At 42.5% G+C, this 17731-nt stretch overlaps 1 protein-coding gene across 1 annotated transcript in view; it reads right to left on the bottom strand.

Moving 5' to 3' along the window:
- The window catches only part of SLC9A2 (solute carrier family 9 member A2), a 98815-nt gene extending 81788 nt beyond the window's left edge, over positions 1–17027 (bottom strand). Inside the window, exon 1 of the mRNA XM_045885265.2 lies at positions 16505–17027. Within this exon, the coding sequence (XP_045741221.1) occupies positions 16505–16793 (289 nt within the window). The 5' untranslated portion in view covers positions 16794–17027. The remainder of the gene's footprint in view (positions 1–16504) is intronic.
- Positions 17028–17731: the final 704 nt, after the last annotated feature.

The following is a 17731-nucleotide window of genomic DNA, read 5'->3' as shown; positions in this document are numbered from 1 at the left end:
TGGAGGGTGAGCAAAAAGGCCCAGAGTCCCTCTGGGCTTCACTGCCCAAATCAACATGGGGCAAGCCAGTGACTAAAGAAGTTGTCCTGGCTGTGAAAGAGGCCGAGCCACAGTGGTGAGCATAGGATGCACACAGCAAAATGAAAACCTCCCCTGATGCAGCTCCCCAGCTTGGGCCTTACAGAGAATCTACAGTCCTCCAGTTTCTCTCTATAAAAGCGATTCCAGTGAAGGGACAATCGCAGGCCCGGGCTGCCCAATGGCTACTTCCAGGACAAAAAAGCTCACGATTTTTCCAGGAATTTTAAAAGAGACTGTCATGCAAGAGGCTGGCTAATCAGCATCTACACAAAGTATACATACCACAATTACTTTGCATAATGATCTTGTAAAAAGCACATCAATTTCTTCCTTTCCAAGATTAAAGAAGAAATTATGCTTGGAGAGTGAGAAAAGCCAGTGAAGAAAGAACAAATAATAAACACTGTGCTTTTCTGTAAATAATATTTCTCGCTTTTTATTTATTTATTTTTTTTAAAGATTTTATTTATTTGACAGAGAAAGAGACAGAGAGAGAGGGAACACAAGCAGGGGGAGCGGGAGAGGGAGAAGCAGGCTTCCCGCGGAGCAGGGAGCCCGATGTGGGGCTCGATCCCAGGACCCTGAGATCATGACCTGAGCCGAAGGCAGACGCTTAACCAACTGAGCCACCCAGGCGCCCCTCGCTTTTTATTTAGAGCTGTTCATGGCTTTCAATTTTATATTAGCTAGCTTACCACTAACTGGCTTTCAGAGGATCAAAACCACTTACGTACTTTACCATCTTGGTTACTTCCTGCTGGAGTAGACCATCTTAGATTACTTCCTCGTAACACATCACAGTCTCCTTTTTGAAGCTACAGGTGGGATAGGCCAGGGGAAGGAATTCCAAAGATGGTCAGTTCTTGCAATCGACATGCTCCGATGGTGTCCTAGGAGTTTTGCAAAATGTTCCACGAGCACCTTGCCACCAAGATAGAGGAGACATACCACACCATCCACACAGCCCAGAAACGAACCAGTCCAGGTGCACCCTCATTGCCCACCGAGGCTGCAACCCTGCACCAGGAGATAACAATGATGCTGGATGGTGTCCCAAGTATTTTCGCATATTTTACATCTGGGTGTGAAATACGTGCCTCCCCGCGCCAAGTAAAGTAACCCACAGATGCCAGGGGAATTTCTAATGTTGCCAGGTGGGAAACAAGATCCAGGCTGTTAAAATGATGAGAGCAGCCCTTGGACACGCCAAGAATTCTTCTCTAGAAAAGTCCTCGACTCAGGTTTCTCGTGAAGTATACATAGAGTCGTCACAGAACTTGTTCTGAATCTGTCAGGACTGCAGGTTGAGACTTTACGGCTCGGAAGTAGATTCGACAGCCTCAGATTCCAAACACCTTTAACTTTACCAAGCTTCACCCCCTTGTGGCTCTTGGCCCACACCCGTTTCTTTTTTTTTTTTTTCTTTTTCCATTTTAGTAACACCCTTTGATGAAGGGGATCGGCCAAGGAAAGGTTAGATTGAAAGAGATCGTTCTGAGGGTAAAAACTTCCCCGGGTGTAGGCAATATTTAGGGGGAATGACAGAATCCAGGGAGTAGTTAGGCTCTGTGGACTGTTTCTGCATAGACCCTCTGCAGATCAAGAAGAGGCACAGGGAGGCGGCACCAGGATCCAGGATCCGGGGAGGGTATGAGGACTCTGGTATACTCTAACTGAGAGTCAAAACTTTCCATGCAGGTCAACAGTTGAAAGCAATTTTTTTTTTTCTATCACCCCAGGCTAATGTTAAATCCCCAGACTTGTTATTCTTTCACCCCATGTATTAGTAAACGATTTATGCCAATTTTGGTTTTGTTGTTTGCCCCCAATCATTAAGTTGTACACGCTTATCCAGGGAGACTACCCCACCCACTCAACCACCTTGTGTTGGAGTTTCATGTTCTGTTTGGTTTTTATTCCTCTGAGAGCCTGCCTTCCAAACAAATTTACCAGTTGCTTAAAATAAAGAGATCAAAGTATAGAAGAGGAACCCACAATAGCCAGTAATTGCTACCTAATTTCATTTTTCAATTAAGTGGTTGCTAACACTTAGCTGCAGTCCCCAGTTATTTACACGGATGGGAGCTATGTGCACACGGGTGGCTAGAGCTAAATTAAGAAACTACCCTATTTGGTAAATTATACTATTTTCTAAACTTACCAGAATCATCATATTTTCGTTCATTTTGCCTCCTTTCCAGCTTCTGATTACCAACTCAGTGGACTCTGCACATCCATGTGTCTTTCCATTTGTTTACTGTTGCAAAGACCAAAGGGATTCCAATTCTGAAGATGTACGGATCTTAAGAATTCTATGGTCCCACCGTCGTCATAATCTTTACATTTTATTAAAATAATGATCAATACTACTAACATATTTAGTGGAAAAATGAAAGACTGGAGTCCTGCAGATTACACGTTTGTTCAGAGATTCAGGAATAGCAGTAACTCCCCTGGTTTCAGTGGCCTCAAAACACAAAATTGAGGGACACTTGAGGGACGCCTGAGGGGCGCCTCAGGGGCGCCTGAGCGGCGCAGTCGGTTAAGCATCCGACTCGGTTTTGGCTCAGGTCGCGATCTCAGCGTCATGAGATCGAGCCCCACATTGGGCTCTGCACTCAGCGCACAGTCTGCTTCAGATTCTCCCTCCCTCTGCCTCTCTGCTTGTGCTCTTTTTCAAATAAAAATGAAACCTTTAAAAAAATTTTAAAAACCCCACAAAATTGAGACACGAAGGCCAAATGAAAAGAAAAAGACAAAAAAAAAAAAAATCACTGCAGAGGGAGTAAAGTCATTAAATACATAAATTAGCTATCTTATTAACCAAATCGCTCTAGCAAAACCCTTAGCACTCACCAACCGAGCTTAGAATGTAAGCACGTGGATGAATGATGAATGTCCGCAGTAAAACAAAACCAAATGAAGGCTCTTGTGAGCATCCAAAGAGGCTAAAGATGTGAAACAGCTGAAAATATAAAACAGTGCTGAGAATGTAGCCATCATTAGTTTTAACTGTGGGCCTCCTCAGCTCCACAGAGGTGGATAAAACCAAAAGACCCAAGGCCCCCACCCCAGAGCCATGACTCGAGAAGGGAAGGACAGCAAGCACACACAGGTGACTAATGAATAAATAAATACGTGTTAGATGGTGATAAAAGTGCCAAAGGGACAGGACCCGGGGAGAGTGAGGCAGGAGCTAGTTCACGCAGGCATATACATGTATTTCCTAGTTCCTGTAAAGATGTGAGCTCCAGGAGCCAGAGGCAGCATTTTCATATCCTTCCAGACAGGTCAGCAGAGAATGCACAAGGAATGATGCCATTCTCCTAAGAAAATCGGCTGACAGGAACGGTGTATTCTTCCCAATCCTGAAGACCAGACATTTCAATTGGATGGAAAGGAGGGGCCGCAATTTCTCATTCTCTTCTCTCCACACCATTCTGTTTTGTTTGAGAAAATGGACACTCAGCCAGTGCGGGCTTCTGCCTTAGAATACTGCTGATAGGGAGGTCCAGGCGACAGTTTTTAAATAGCAATGGTTACTTTGGGCAGCATTTGGTTTTAAAACGCTTTTCTGCCTCGATTCCTAAAGAAACACGGTTTGTAAAAAAGTACAAATGGACTTGGGAAGGATGGGCTGAAACACACAATCCCACCCTCCCCCGTGTGTGAACTAACGTATCTGGGGACCCTGAGAACACAGAGTATACCCAGCAGCTCAGAGGAGGGTCAAGAAGAGAGCTTGCTCCTACGGGGAAGGTCTCACTGGACCATGAGCCTTGTGTGCGGGGCCCTCTCTTCAGCCTCCCACCTATTACGCCTTGCTGTTCACCCTTTAGTGTACAACACAGGAACCTGGGACCAAACAAAGGGTGCACACTGCCTTTTATTTCCATTGCAAATTAACTTACAAAAGCAGATCTTTTTTTTTTTAATTTATGCAACAATGAAGACTGAAATGCGTATGATTTAGGGAGAAACCCGGGCATAACACCAACAGCAGGAGACAGGACCATCCAGATGATCTAACAACTTGTTACAAAATAACTGGACAGAACAGACTTCCTTGGTGCAACAGTATGCTTTGGAAGAGGAAGCAAGACCTCTGTTCTTGTGAAGGTGGCAAGTTTTCCACGGGCATTAACTCTACCCTCACAACAACCTAAGAAGGAAGCTACTGTCATCATCCTATTTCACAGATGAAATAATTGAGGTGGTAGAGGCTTATTAGCTCACCCAAACTCCACACCCAGCAAGTGGCAGAGCTGTAGAGCTCGGATTTGGGACACCAGAGCTGAAGTGATCACTCAACTATGTGCAAGAACAGTATATGCATTACAAGTAGAGTGGCCAAATAAATGATCATATAAATGAGTATAGTTGAGAGTGAAGGGCACTCTCAACTATATTGACACGTGTGCCTGGCTAACACAAATCGTGGCTATCACAGACAAACCAGGATGCACGGTTATCTTGGTTACCACATGATTAAGCTGAGGTGAAACGAAAAGTACCTCTGAACATTATTTAGTTATTTGTTTTCTCAGTACTTCCTTACTGAGTACCCACTAGGTGCCAAGCACTGTCCCAGAGAGCAGGTCAAAGAGGAAAGTCCCTTCCCTCATGGAGCTGATGTCCTAATGAATGTCATTCATGTGTGCTTATATGTCTGCATGCTGCACATGCATTGTGTATGCAATTCAACACATGTGCATATACGTGCAACACAAAACAGACTGAATACCTTCTCTCCTGTCAACCTGCTGAAATCTTAACATGTCAAATCTACATTTCAAAACCATTAGAATTGTACATTCCCTAAGCTATGCATGGTGGCAAAAGCGAGACCAAGATTCAGAAATTCTATTTTTCTTTTAAGATTTTATTTATTTATCAGAGAGAGAGAGAGACAGAGCACAAGCAGGGGGAGCGGCAGGCAGAGGGAGAAGCAGGCTCCCCGCTGAGCAGGGAGCCCGATGTGGGACTCCCTGAGCTCAAGGCAGACGCTTAACTGACTGAGCCCCCAGGCATCCCTCAAGATTCAGAAATTCTAGACTCAAGTTCCAGCTCTGATACCACTATGAGTTCCGCCACCTCGCCTTCCATTCTACCAGTTTACAGAGTTGTGGTGAGCTTGGACTAATGTTAACTGTGGAGTCAAATGTGCTTTCATATATTATTTCAGTTGGTCCACACCATGATCCTCTGAAGTAGGCAGGATGTAATTATCATTGTTTGATTTTATAGTGAAAATCTGAGACAGTCAAGATTAAGGTTAAGAGTATCTGAGATAAGGCACATAAAGGTGCTCTGGAGACCACAGACAGATACCTAGAATTTAACATTCTTCTTCAGGGCGAAACACAGTGGAGCGATGAAGTACACTGGCCACGGATCCCACCTCTACCCCTTAAGTGCTGTGGTACTCTGGACCTAAGTTCTCTCAACCTGTTTCCTCATCTATTTTTTAAAACTGGGGATTATAATGGTGCCTACCAACCAGAGTTGCTATGAAAATTAAATAAGACAATGGGTATAAAACACTTGGCCCAAATACCTGGCCTGGAATAATGCTTCATCCTTGTTAGCTATCATTATTTTATTAATGAAACCATAATAGAGGGATTATCTAGGCCCACCCATCTCCACCCTCCAATGCCACAACAAAAGACTCTGCTCAGCTGCATTACACTGATCAGATTTCCCAGCCCCAGGATCCCTAGGAAAGAAGCTTAGTGTTAGGGAGCAGCAGAATCGCCAGTGGAAGGGTCACAGGAATATGGCAAAAGAATTGTTCCAGGGCATCTGAGTGGCTCAGTCACTAAGCGTCTGCCTTCGGCTCAGGCCATGATCCCAGGGTCCTGGGATCGAGCCTGGCATCTGGCTCCCTGCTCCGCTTACCCCTCTCACACACCCCCTGCTTGTGTTCCCTCTCTCTGTCAAATAAATAAATAAAATATTAAAAAAATAAAAAGAATTGTTCCACTGCCTCGTGACTGCACGAGGAACTTTCTCTGGATAACAAAACTTTTAAAGCTTCTTTAGAGCACTTTCACATACAGAGGGTGGGCATGTGTCATCTGTTTCATTTTCAGTTGAAATGTCTAAATACATTTGTGAATTTGACTTTTCTGTTTTTACATGTGAGCCTTTCTATGCCAACGCTAAGTAATAACATGAAACTCACCTTTAAAATATGATTATGTCACAGCCACATAGCTTTCAAAGGAATTCTCATGTCCTCCCCTAGAATGATTGAAGAGGGAAAGGAATACATACATCTTCAAACAAGGGATGAATTTTACAAATCAAGATTAGAAAGCCCTTGGATGGTGATGAACAATGTGCACGACTGTTGCAGGAAGTACATCAATTATGATTCATTACATTTAAAAGATGTAATTGCAAGAGAGTAACCTGTAATTGTGCATGCCTCATTTGGAATGACAATACGCCCATGTCTGCACATCACTTTAATATAATAAACACATGCTTCTCTTGGCTTAAGTTTCCTTTGCTATATAAAAGTAAAACCTTTGTTATAAATTACTTCCTCCCCTACAGAGTATCTCATATTATCCCTGTGGAAATGTTAAACAGATGGGGCAGATACATATCCCTACTTCTACTAATTAAATGTGAGAACCAAGTAGTTGAAGACTTGGCAGGGTCATACAACAAAGTTGATGGCAGAACTCGAATTGCAATAGGGTCCTCCTACTTCTAATCTGGGGGACATCTTTTCCAAAACTTAGGTCCAACACTTTTTCAATTGATGAGTTATTTCTCTTCTACCCAACTATGAAAACATAGAAGATAAAAGCAGAATAGTCACATCTTCACATCCTGAACACAGGAAAACTAGGAAAGCACATATTATATTCACCTTACATTATTAAAGAGAATCCATTATGATATTCTATAAACAGAACATATCCATGGACTTTAAACATTATATAGCAAGCATCTATTTAAAAAGTGCCAAGTACAATGTCACTGAGCCATCCAACAATGTGAACACAGATAAAGCCACCTCTTACTTCAAACATACAAGATTAACATCTAGCCACATTCAAAATAAAGGAAAATGTCTGGAAGGCCAGAAATAAAGAGAAGAGTGAAAGCAAGAGATGACAGGAGGATTTCAAGCCACAGTGAACCAGGGGGATTCCAGACAAATTACCTGCCCTATGTATTTGAACACCTACATGAAGACAAAAAATTTGACATCAGACCAGTAAGGGAAGCATTCATGCATAAATTCCTGAATCTCAAAGAGCTACTTTGTGCCAAATAAATAAATACTAAAAGATGCCAATAGCCGGAAAAATAGAAGGAAACACATCAACTCTTTATGGCCTTGGGCAGAGAGAAAATTCTCCCTATAAAGTTTAAAATTCCAGGTTTATACCACATACAGGTATAAAGTCCACTTGAATCATATGGGAAAACCAAGCTGGTACTAAAAGCCAACCACTAAAACTCTGGGTCCCAGCATGAAAACTCAAAACCATTTTTGGAAGAACCATTCATAACTTAAGGGAAACAAACCACTTCCAAGTAAACATCCCCTGCTGAAGCTAAGCTCACAACAAAAAATATAATCTATATAAGGAAATAAATACCCCAAAGGGAAAGTCAGTAAATGTGATAAACATAAGAATTAGCGACAACTAAAAATAACAGAAAAATCTAAAAAAAACTATAAAATGAATATAGTTTAAATAAATGAAAAAATCAAAGGAGGAATAAAAATTAATTGAATAGTAGATAAGTATGAACAAAACACAGATCCACTTAAAAAAGAGCCAAAACAGCATAATGAAAATATAATTAAAATGAAAAATCCAATGAGTAGGTTAAGCACAGATTAGAAACACTGAGAGTAATGGGATACTAGTAAAAAGGTCTGATAAAATTACTAAGAAATAGAAAAGAAAAATAAAGAGATGAAAAACATGAAACCGCATTAAGAAACATGGAAGCTCAAGTTCCAAGAAACAAAAACAGAATAAATCAATACCTAGACACATCAAAGAAACAGAATATCAGAAATAACCAAATGAAGAATCTTAAATACAAGCCAACAAAAAAGTCAGATTAATTCCAAAGGGCAATGAGAATAATAACATAATTCTCCTTAGCAACAAAAGGGGTCAGAAAGTAATGAAATAATGTCTTCCAACTCATAAGAGATAATATTTCCAACCCCTATACTCTGTTATATAATCGTTCAAAAGAATAATCAAAGACATTGTCAAAGATCAAGAAAATTTCTCATTCAAAGGCCCTCCCTGAAGTATACACCAAAGAACATATTTCAGTAAAAAGAAAACAATCTGGGGGAAAGGGGGAGACAGAAGAAGTAATAATAAAAAATTGATAAGCATGTTTGCAAATGTAAACACTGCTTATAAAAATTAAAAACTAATTTGGAGGAAATGAAATACAAATCACGTCAAAAAATTAAAATCTAATTTGGAATAAATTAAATATAGACCAGGTCTAAATTATAAAACAAAAAATTAAAATCCTGCTACAGACAGATAGCAGTCAAAAATTTTTATAGTTTAAGTATTATTCAGAAAGAGGATAAAACGATAATAAAATAGCAAATACTATGTTTACCACATTTCAAAAAATTATTTTAAGATTTTGCATATATTAGCTAATTTAATTTTTACAACAGCCTATGACATTGGTACTTTTATTTACCCATTTAACCAATAAAGCAACTGAACCCAGAGAGTTTAAGTTATGCACACAATATCATACAACTACAAAATATGTGTAGGAAAATGTGAGCCAAAGCAGCCTGGCCTGACTCCTGTTAAATCAGGTAATCAGATTAAAATTGAAGAGTCAACCACACAAGGAATAGAAACAGAATATATAATAATATATAAAAAATAAATGAAAAAAAAATACTAAGCCAAAATATGACAAGAAAACTAAAGACACCAAATAAAAGCACAGTAAACAAAGAAAGTAAGCCCACATATATAACTCACAATAAATGCACAATAAATGTAACTGCACTTCTTTTGAAATTACAGATATTTTTAAAATTTAAATTAAAGACAAAAAAAATCCAGCTATAGGTGGTTTAATAAAATGTATCTAAATGAAAATTATCTAGTTGATTTAATAGTAATGGTATAGGAAAAGATATGTCTGGAAAATATAGATGTGGAAAACAGATACAGAAAAAAGACATGTGCAAAATCTAGTTTTATTTTGAATAGCAATTGTAATAAAAGAAAAAACAGACTGTGAGCCACAAGAATACTATTGAAAATAAAGAAGTTCATAACTTAATAATTAAAGGACAAGTTTGCTCAGAAGATATAACAATATTAAACTTGTATGCACCTAATAACTTAGCATCAAAATATACAAAGCAAAAATTAACAAAATTATAAACAGTAATTGGCATCACAATCTTAGACATTGATTTTAATGTACCATATAACCTAATAGTTAAAACAGCCAAAAAACTCGGCAATTCTATTAAAGATCTGAACATCATACTTACAAATTTAATCTAGTGTGTATGTGTGTCTGCATATGTGCACATGTGCCTGTATAAAATCCTTCACCAAATAAATAGAGAATATATAATCTTTTTTAAGCAAGCATGGAAAATGCAGTGTGAAAAGGACCATATAATTAGGTGATGAATCACTACATTCTGCTCCCAAAACCAATATTGCACTGTATGTTTACTAACTAAAATTTAAATAAAAATAAACAAGGACCATATATTAAACCACAGAAAACATCCTATCTAAACCAAATGTAATAAAATATGAATAAAATAAAAAATAACCACATATCTCTATATGTTTACTAACTAAAACCTATCATTGTAAATAATTATTGGGCTAGAATAATAAAAATCACAAAGAGGGTGTGCCTGGGTGGCTCAGTGGGTTAAGGGACCGACTCCTGATTTTGGCTCAGGTCTTGACCTCAGGTCATGAGATTGAGCTCCGTGTCAGGCTCCACACTCAGCTCAGAGTCTGCTTGAGATTCTCTCTCTCCCTCTCCCTCTGCCTCTCGCCCTGCTCACGCACTCTCTCTCTCCCTCTCGCTCTCAAAAATAAATAAGTAGATAAATAAAATCTTTTTTAAAAAATCACAAGGAAATTTAAAAATACTGAGAACTAAACAACAGTGAAAACTCTACATATCAAAACTATACAGTACAACTGAAGTAGGCAGAGCAATGTATTTCTAGCCTTCAATACATATATTGCCATTCCTTGAAGATATACCCATTTGGATTATGGGAAACCATCTTTAAAAAGAGTTTCTTTTAATATTCCTATTTCAGCTCATGAGGCATTTCTTTGATTTCATGAAGACTAAATTGGATTTTATAGACTTTAAATTAGTGGCGGAGCGCCCCTGATGAGATACATCAGTTATCTTTTCAGCTTTATCACTGATAAGTTGTGTTAAGTTCTCCTCTCAGAATATAAAGGTTTGTCAGTTGACAGCAATAATGATTTCATGCAATTTACTGGGAAGGTACAATTTCATCTGCATCCCCTCCCTGAATTCTTTAGTCTCTGCCATGCTCTTTATTGTTACAATTTGCAATAAAGATGAATTTACATAAACTTAGAATTATCATGACTATGCTTTGTAGCATAGTCTTAAATGTCAGTTTATCATAGCTTTGAATTTATTTTTTTTAAAGATTTTATTTATTTATTTGACAGAGAGAGACACAGCGAGAGAGGGAACACAAGCAGGGGGAGTGGGAGAGGGAGAAGCAGGCTTCCCTCAGAGCAGGGAGCCCGATGCAGGGCTCGATCCCAGGACCCTGGGATCATGACCTGAGCCGAAGGCAGACGCTTAACGACTGAGCCACCCAGGCACCCCCATAGCTTTGAATTTAATGAAAACACAGAAATAGCCATATTTTGGAGAGACTGATGAAGAAAAATGGCTTCTTAAGAGTTATAATAACTAAAATAAACTGTTGAAAGAGTTTTGTCTATTTTAATAAGACTGATGTCATTTTAGTGTAAGGACATGACAATTTTGGAGCAGAGTTCATAAAAATATTCATCACTGAAATTACTGAAAGTAACACTATGTTTTCAACTATAAGTGTTTTTTCAGGGATTAACTACCTTTGTAAGGTGGGAATCGACATATAAGAAAACAAGTAAATTCAATAACTAATGAGCTGAGCTCTAAATTCAGGAATGAAAAAAAATTTAAAAATACACACCAATAAAGTAGGAGTAGCTAAATAATAAAGAGAAGAAAGTGATGAACTAGAAACCAATCAAAATCCAATTCTTTGTGAAAGTATAAAATAGATAAACTTCTGAGAATGTTGGTCAAGGTAAAGAAAAACAAAATAACAGTATTAGGAATAAAAAGGCAGAATAATAAATGCAGATAAAGTAGGTATTTTTAAATAGAAAATAACTTCCTTCCCATAAATGTAAAAACTCAAATGAAATGATGATTTTCCAGAAAAATAAAAACACAAGTACTAAAACTGACCGAAGAAGAAATAGATACGCCAAATAGAACTGTAAACTTTAAAAAGCAATTGAATCACTGATGAAAATCTATCCACATACAAATCAACAAATTCACTTGGTTTTACAGGTGAGTTTTTACAACCCTACAAGGAACAAACACATTTATACAAAAAGTCCTTTGATAATTTTAGGGCTTCTTATGTGAAAGAATTCCGTAAAAAAAATAAAAAAGTATCCCATTAATGATAATTACTGTCATTGTGGAAGCTGATACAGAGAGTAACATTTTTGGTGAAAAATTACCTGTTATTCTTTTAAAAGATAAGAAAATATTTCTCTGTTAGAGTGATAAAATTCTAGAAGACACCTAAAATGATCTTTATAAAGAATATAAGAAAGCTATTGCAGCCATCCTTCATCCTTTGTTTAGCCCAAAGGGAAAAGATGGAAACTTAGAGACAAAAAGGATCAAAACTCTTCTTTTAGCTTAAAAACAAACACATGCCATGAGGAAGACTTAGCTTCAGAAGTGTGTTCAAAGTGAGATGTGATTCACAAACAGGTGAAGATCATGTGCTTCATCCCCTGACCAACCAGCTGCTGTATATGCTTCAAGAACACCGAATACAACAAAGAGAAACAGATCAAGGGCAAGGGTAGGTTTTTCTAAGAGATCGAGATCTCAGGTAATACAGATAGATATCAACTGAAGAAACTATCTGGTTTCATATTTCAAATCAGGACAGACTGGAGCCCAGAGGAGAAACCTTCATGGACCAAATTGCTTTGCCTTTTCCTTAAAACAATACTACAAACAAGTTATTTAATGTCAAGACAACAGGGTGTGGGACGCCTGGGTGGCTCAGTAGGTTAAGCATCTGCCTTCAGCTCAGGTCACAATCCCAGGGTCCTGGGATCGAGTCCCGCATCGGGCTCCCTGCTCCGCGGGGAGCCTGCTTCTCCCTCTGCCTCTGCCTCTCTCTCTCTCTATCTCTCATGAATAAATAAATAAAATCTTTAAAAAAAAAAAAAGACAACAGGGTGGAGGAAAGTGGAAAATTCTGCATCCTAACCCCAAGTTTAAGGGTAAAGGAAATGAAAAGGTCAGGATGCGTGGTGACACCTGGAAGAGGCAAACAGGCCAGCTCAAGACTACAAGATAAGTGAGGGGACATCTGGGAAACCACTGAGGACAAAGAAGGGAGTTCTGTTGCTTTACAGAGTAGAGACCCAGTGCTCTGTTCCTGGACTTCAAAGAGAGGTAGAACACATGCCCAAGTTCACCCAGTTTAGGGCAAAGCCCACTGATCCACTTCATGGGCAAGGAAAGCAGAGAAGACCATCTTAGACCACTCCAGGAAATTTTTCTCTTCTTAATTCTTTGGCTACCTATTATTCTAAGCTACAGCACTCCATCCCTGTGTATAGGATTTACCAAGCAAGGTGTGCATTTATAGCTGTTAAAAAAATCAACAGTTATTCAAAATATAAGCATTCAAAATAAAGAACAATACAACTTCACCTGTGTAAGGATCTAAGTGAAAAACAAACTGGGAAATGTTTCTTGCCAAAATTTTAAAAACTATTCGAAGTTGTACTAAATTCTATGTTCTTTTATTTATTTAACCTACTTTACATATGCATTCACATCATCATCATGACTATAGAACGTTCTTTTTAACCAAATAATTCAGAAATTGAGTTTCCCTGATAATCAGGTAAAAACAATGAAAATTTGAATCATTCAACACTCTGCCAAAAATGCACTTGCGCACTTCTTACTGCAATATTTCTAAGATTATATTGTGCTGCAATCTAGCAAACTATGCTGAATTCACCATCCGGCATGATTGAAACCTCCTACAGATGTGATTAGGAGCCTCCATTCGGGGCAACCTATTATCTTTGTTTAGATTAATCACTAGCAATGTGTCTCCATGTTCTCTGCAGCAGGTTAAGTTCAGGCACACTGGGTTCACGGCATAAAAGTACCCCAAATAGAAACCGTGGCATTTCGCATGAGTTAACACATCTGTTATCTCATCACCTCAAGTCCCCTGCACAGCTCAATTCATCATCCTGCCCCACGTATGAGCAAATTAAGTCATCTAAGTCACCCCCAAATAACAGTTTTTCCAGTGCAAAAGTTAAAATAGAATTTGAATGACTAGAGACTGCTGAATGGGCTGGAAAGGCATCCCTCAATACAAGGACAGTCTTCCCCAAAGCCCACAGAAAGTTTAGGGCCTGGGGGAGACGATGGGGGGTATCTGGGCATTTCCAGGCTCATCTAAGGACAGACAGAGCTGCAACAGGAGGACAGGGTTGAACTATATACAGGAAGAACCTAGGAAAGACCCCAAGGACTAGCTTTTAGGACTCTAAAACTGCACTTTCTGCTCTCGGAACTATATCCTTCACCCCACCCATGGCAGTCTCTACTCAGGTCTCTCTCTGCTCAGACCCTTCTGGTTGGGAGACATGAACACCTGTCTGTATTTTCATCTCTGTGCCACCCCAGATGCAGAAGAGAAAGAGGAGATAGTAGCCAGTGAAGTTGAGAACTGGGGGAAGGGTGGGGGGGAAGGCCTGAAAGACTGGGAGAACAGCAAGTACCAGGGGATAGAAATACATCTGGATAAAAAAAAAAAAAAAAAAGTACTGCCCATGGGCAAATCAATACACCTACGACCTCAGACAAGCATTTTAATAAAATGCCACACAATTAACAGAGTAAGGCCCAACAAGATGAATGGATCATGATGGAAAAAGAACAAGTATGAAAAAGCAACCCACGCAAATAAGAGCACTTGGAAAAGGCTGAGCCTAAAACAGAAACAGAGAAAGGCAGGAGGTAGCCCAGCCCAGTGGAAAAGGGGAGACAGTACCGGAGAACCGAGTGAGGATACCGTGACTCCTTTTCCACTCCTACTAATGATGACAGTAGTCAGCACTCATTCCATGCCCAGGATTTTCTAAGAATGTTAAACATAGGTAGTCTCATTTAATCCTCCTGAGAAAACAAGCCTCCAGGATAGCCACGAAGATGAGACATCAGACAGACCTGGGTGGAATTCTGGCTCCCCACCCACCAGCAAGGTAACCTCCCCACTTCTGCTTCGCCGTATAGGAAACGGGGTAATCATACCTACCCAGGATGGTTGTGAAAATTAGAGATAATGAACTTAAGTGCCTACCAGCGGCTGTTATTAGTGTAATTAATTAGATTAAAATAATCAGGAGTGAAGAACAAAACAAAATGTTGTAATTGAATAGAAATGGCAACCAAGAAGCAGTAATGGAAACAGGGCCCAAAAGCACCAGGCCTGTGATGGAGGCTGGGAGAGAGAGTGAGTCAACGGAGCCTGCATTTGGCTCCCCACTTGGTGTGTCTGTGAGCAACTCATGTCAACTCTCTGGAATTTCAGTTTCCGCCTCTACCCAGTGTGTGTGTGTGTGTTGGGGGGGGGGGGGTATTAATATCTGTCCTTCCCACATGGCAGGGTTGTTGTGAGGAGTTAGCACCTGAGTTTATTATTACGGGCAATGAATTTATGCAAATGCACATACCTACTTGATAGATAGGGAAATCCATTTCCTCTGCTTCCATTTCTCAGGTGGAATTAAAACACGCAACTAGTACAACCATGTCAAAGCCAGGCAATCGCAGACTGCGAAGTCATTAAACAGCATGTGCCCCCTTTTGTCATCATTAATAGAATCTAATTAATTTCATCTGACATCAGGCTCACCTACCCCAACTTCCACCCTCGTAGAAACCCATCTCTTCGGACTGCTTTGTGTTTGCCCTCAATTTATGTCTCTATTTATGCCTGTCTAGAACGTTGTTCCCTTTCATCTCCAACTGACCATATCCTGGTCTTCCTTGAAAACCCCATTTAAATGCTTCCTTTGCATGAGGAAGTGATTTCTGCCTCCCTACACTGCCATATTATCTTTTTGGAGTTTGTCACACTACTTAGCACTTTCCCGTATTACGGTCACTGGTGTGTGTGGCACCTCTCCCACCAATCAATAAGCTGGAGGCTGACGGGCAAGGCGTCTTCATCCTTTATGGAGACTTGCCTCATCGTACAGCACAGGATCCTTCCCAGGACAAATGTTGAAGACGTATGCAATAATGCAAACATTCTTTTGACCTAATAACTTCTTTGAATCTTTACAACAACAGTAGTTGACATATTTCAAAATAAAAAAAAGTACTTAAAATATAAAGTTAAAATAATGTAAAGCCCCCATGATCACAACAAAAGTTTATGTGGGGGGGGATGGGGAATGAAGGTGAGAAAATACATTCTGAGCTTCGGCTTTCCAAATGAGAGTTAAAGAGAGAGTTTGAAAAATGGGTTAATGATCTTTACATATGCATCTCACTTCACTAGGCTCAGTGGCCTAAGAAAAAGCTTCCTGGAGAGTGACAGCCTCAGCCCAAAGGAGGGAGGAGACAGGGTGTTCCTGTCCCAGCTGCAAGCGCTCAGTTGTCCCTGGTCCCCTCCCAGGCACTTCATTAGGCAGGTGCATGGCAGGGTCTGTGTCTTGGCCAAGGCGCCTCCTCTCCTCGGAGCATCTAGGGCTTTAACCGTTTTAGCCTCTGTGCTAGCCTGCGCCTCTCTCCCCATGACAGATAGGAATAAACCTCAGCCCACTTGCCTCCTCCCTCAGTAAACAGGTCTCTGCTTTGGCAGAGGGCTGTACCACTTGGCGTCTGAGGTAAAAGTAAGCAGCACGTCGGTGACTTCGTCTGGGCTAAGAGTTTGGGGCTATTTCAAGGCCAACGTCCACTTAAGAACCAAAGCATGAAAACGTTCCTCCCCGGGTCCCTTTCGACTCAGATGCCCACCCGCGCTTCCCCACCCGATCGCCCTCATCCCAGCTGCTGGGTCCAGCTCGCTCACCTATCTTAGCCAGGGAGGCCAGCAGGATCCACAGGGTGATCTCGAAGGGGATCTGCACGTGGGGGTAATCCAGGGTGAACACTGGCAGGCGACTCTCCTCGAACGGCGTCGTTCCGGGAGCCACCACGCTCGCGGGGCTGGGCGGGCTGGAGCTGGCGCCCATGGCCCTCGACGCGTCCAGCAGGGTCTCAGCCAGGGTGCCCGCCGGCCCGGCCACCTGCAGGAGCAGCAGCAGCAGCAGCGGCGGCGGCGGCGCCCGCAGGCTCCGCCCGGTGCCCGCGAGCTCCATGGGGTCGACTCCCCGCGCCGCCTGCGAGCCCCGCGCTCGGCCCTCCGTGCGCTCAGCGCATCGCTCCCGGGCAGCGCCGCCCGCTCGGCCGCGCACAGTGCGGAGCCGAGATCCGCCGCCCGCGGCCCGCCGCCCGCCGCGGGGCCGGGTCTCTGCAGCCGACGGCTCGGTCCCCGCTGCGAACGGGCACACCGCCTGGCCGGGCGCGCACCCTCAGCCGCCCTCCGCCGCCGACCGCCGGCCCATGCCCCGTGCGCCGCTCGCGGGCCGCAGCCGCAGGCCCTGCCCCGGGCGGCCCGCGGGCGGGGGCGGGGGCGGGGCGGGCGCGGCGCCCGGGCCGCGGGGCGGGAGGACGCGCACAGCGGGCCGACACGCCGCGCACCTGCCCGAGCCCGCGGGCGACGCGGGGCCGCGCTCCCCTCTCGCCAGCGCCGCGCGCCCAGACCCCCCACCCCCGGAACCAGCCAGCTCTGGGCGGAATCGCGCAAGGTGGCCGGAGCTGTCCCCGCCCCGGAGGCAGCGTCGGGCGTCCCTCCAGCGAAGGGGCCGGCGCGACCCACGCGTCGCGCCCTTTCCCCCGCAGGCTCCTACGAGGGGACGCGGGGTGTGCTGGGCACGCGGGGAGGCGCCGCCGGCTCGGGGTCGGGAAGGGAAGCTGGGCCCCGCGGGGGTGGGGGAGCTACCGGCCGGGCCCGGGAGCTGCGGAGGCCGGGACACACTGTGGAGCTCTGTGGAGGGTACAGAAACTTGAGAAAAGCCTCGTTTTGTTCCCCTTGGGGTTATCAAATCGCGTACTGTACGGGGCATTGTGTCTGCCTGCTGAAACTGCCCGTGCGGGACTCCGTGTTCCCACGCTCCCACGGAATCCTTTCCTCTCTCCCTCCACCTTGTCCTGGTCTCGCTCCCTGTACCCCCGTCGCTTCCCCTTTTTTCTCCCT

This window comes from Mirounga angustirostris, unplaced genomic scaffold, assembly GCF_029215605.1.
Source record: "Mirounga angustirostris isolate CCGP_5_RB_7025 unplaced genomic scaffold, mMirAng1.0.hap1 SCAF_10, whole genome shotgun sequence".
NCBI classification, from domain to species: domain Eukaryota; kingdom Metazoa; phylum Chordata; class Mammalia; order Carnivora; family Phocidae; genus Mirounga; species Mirounga angustirostris.
This window is presented reverse-complemented; position numbering and strand designations above follow the sequence as displayed.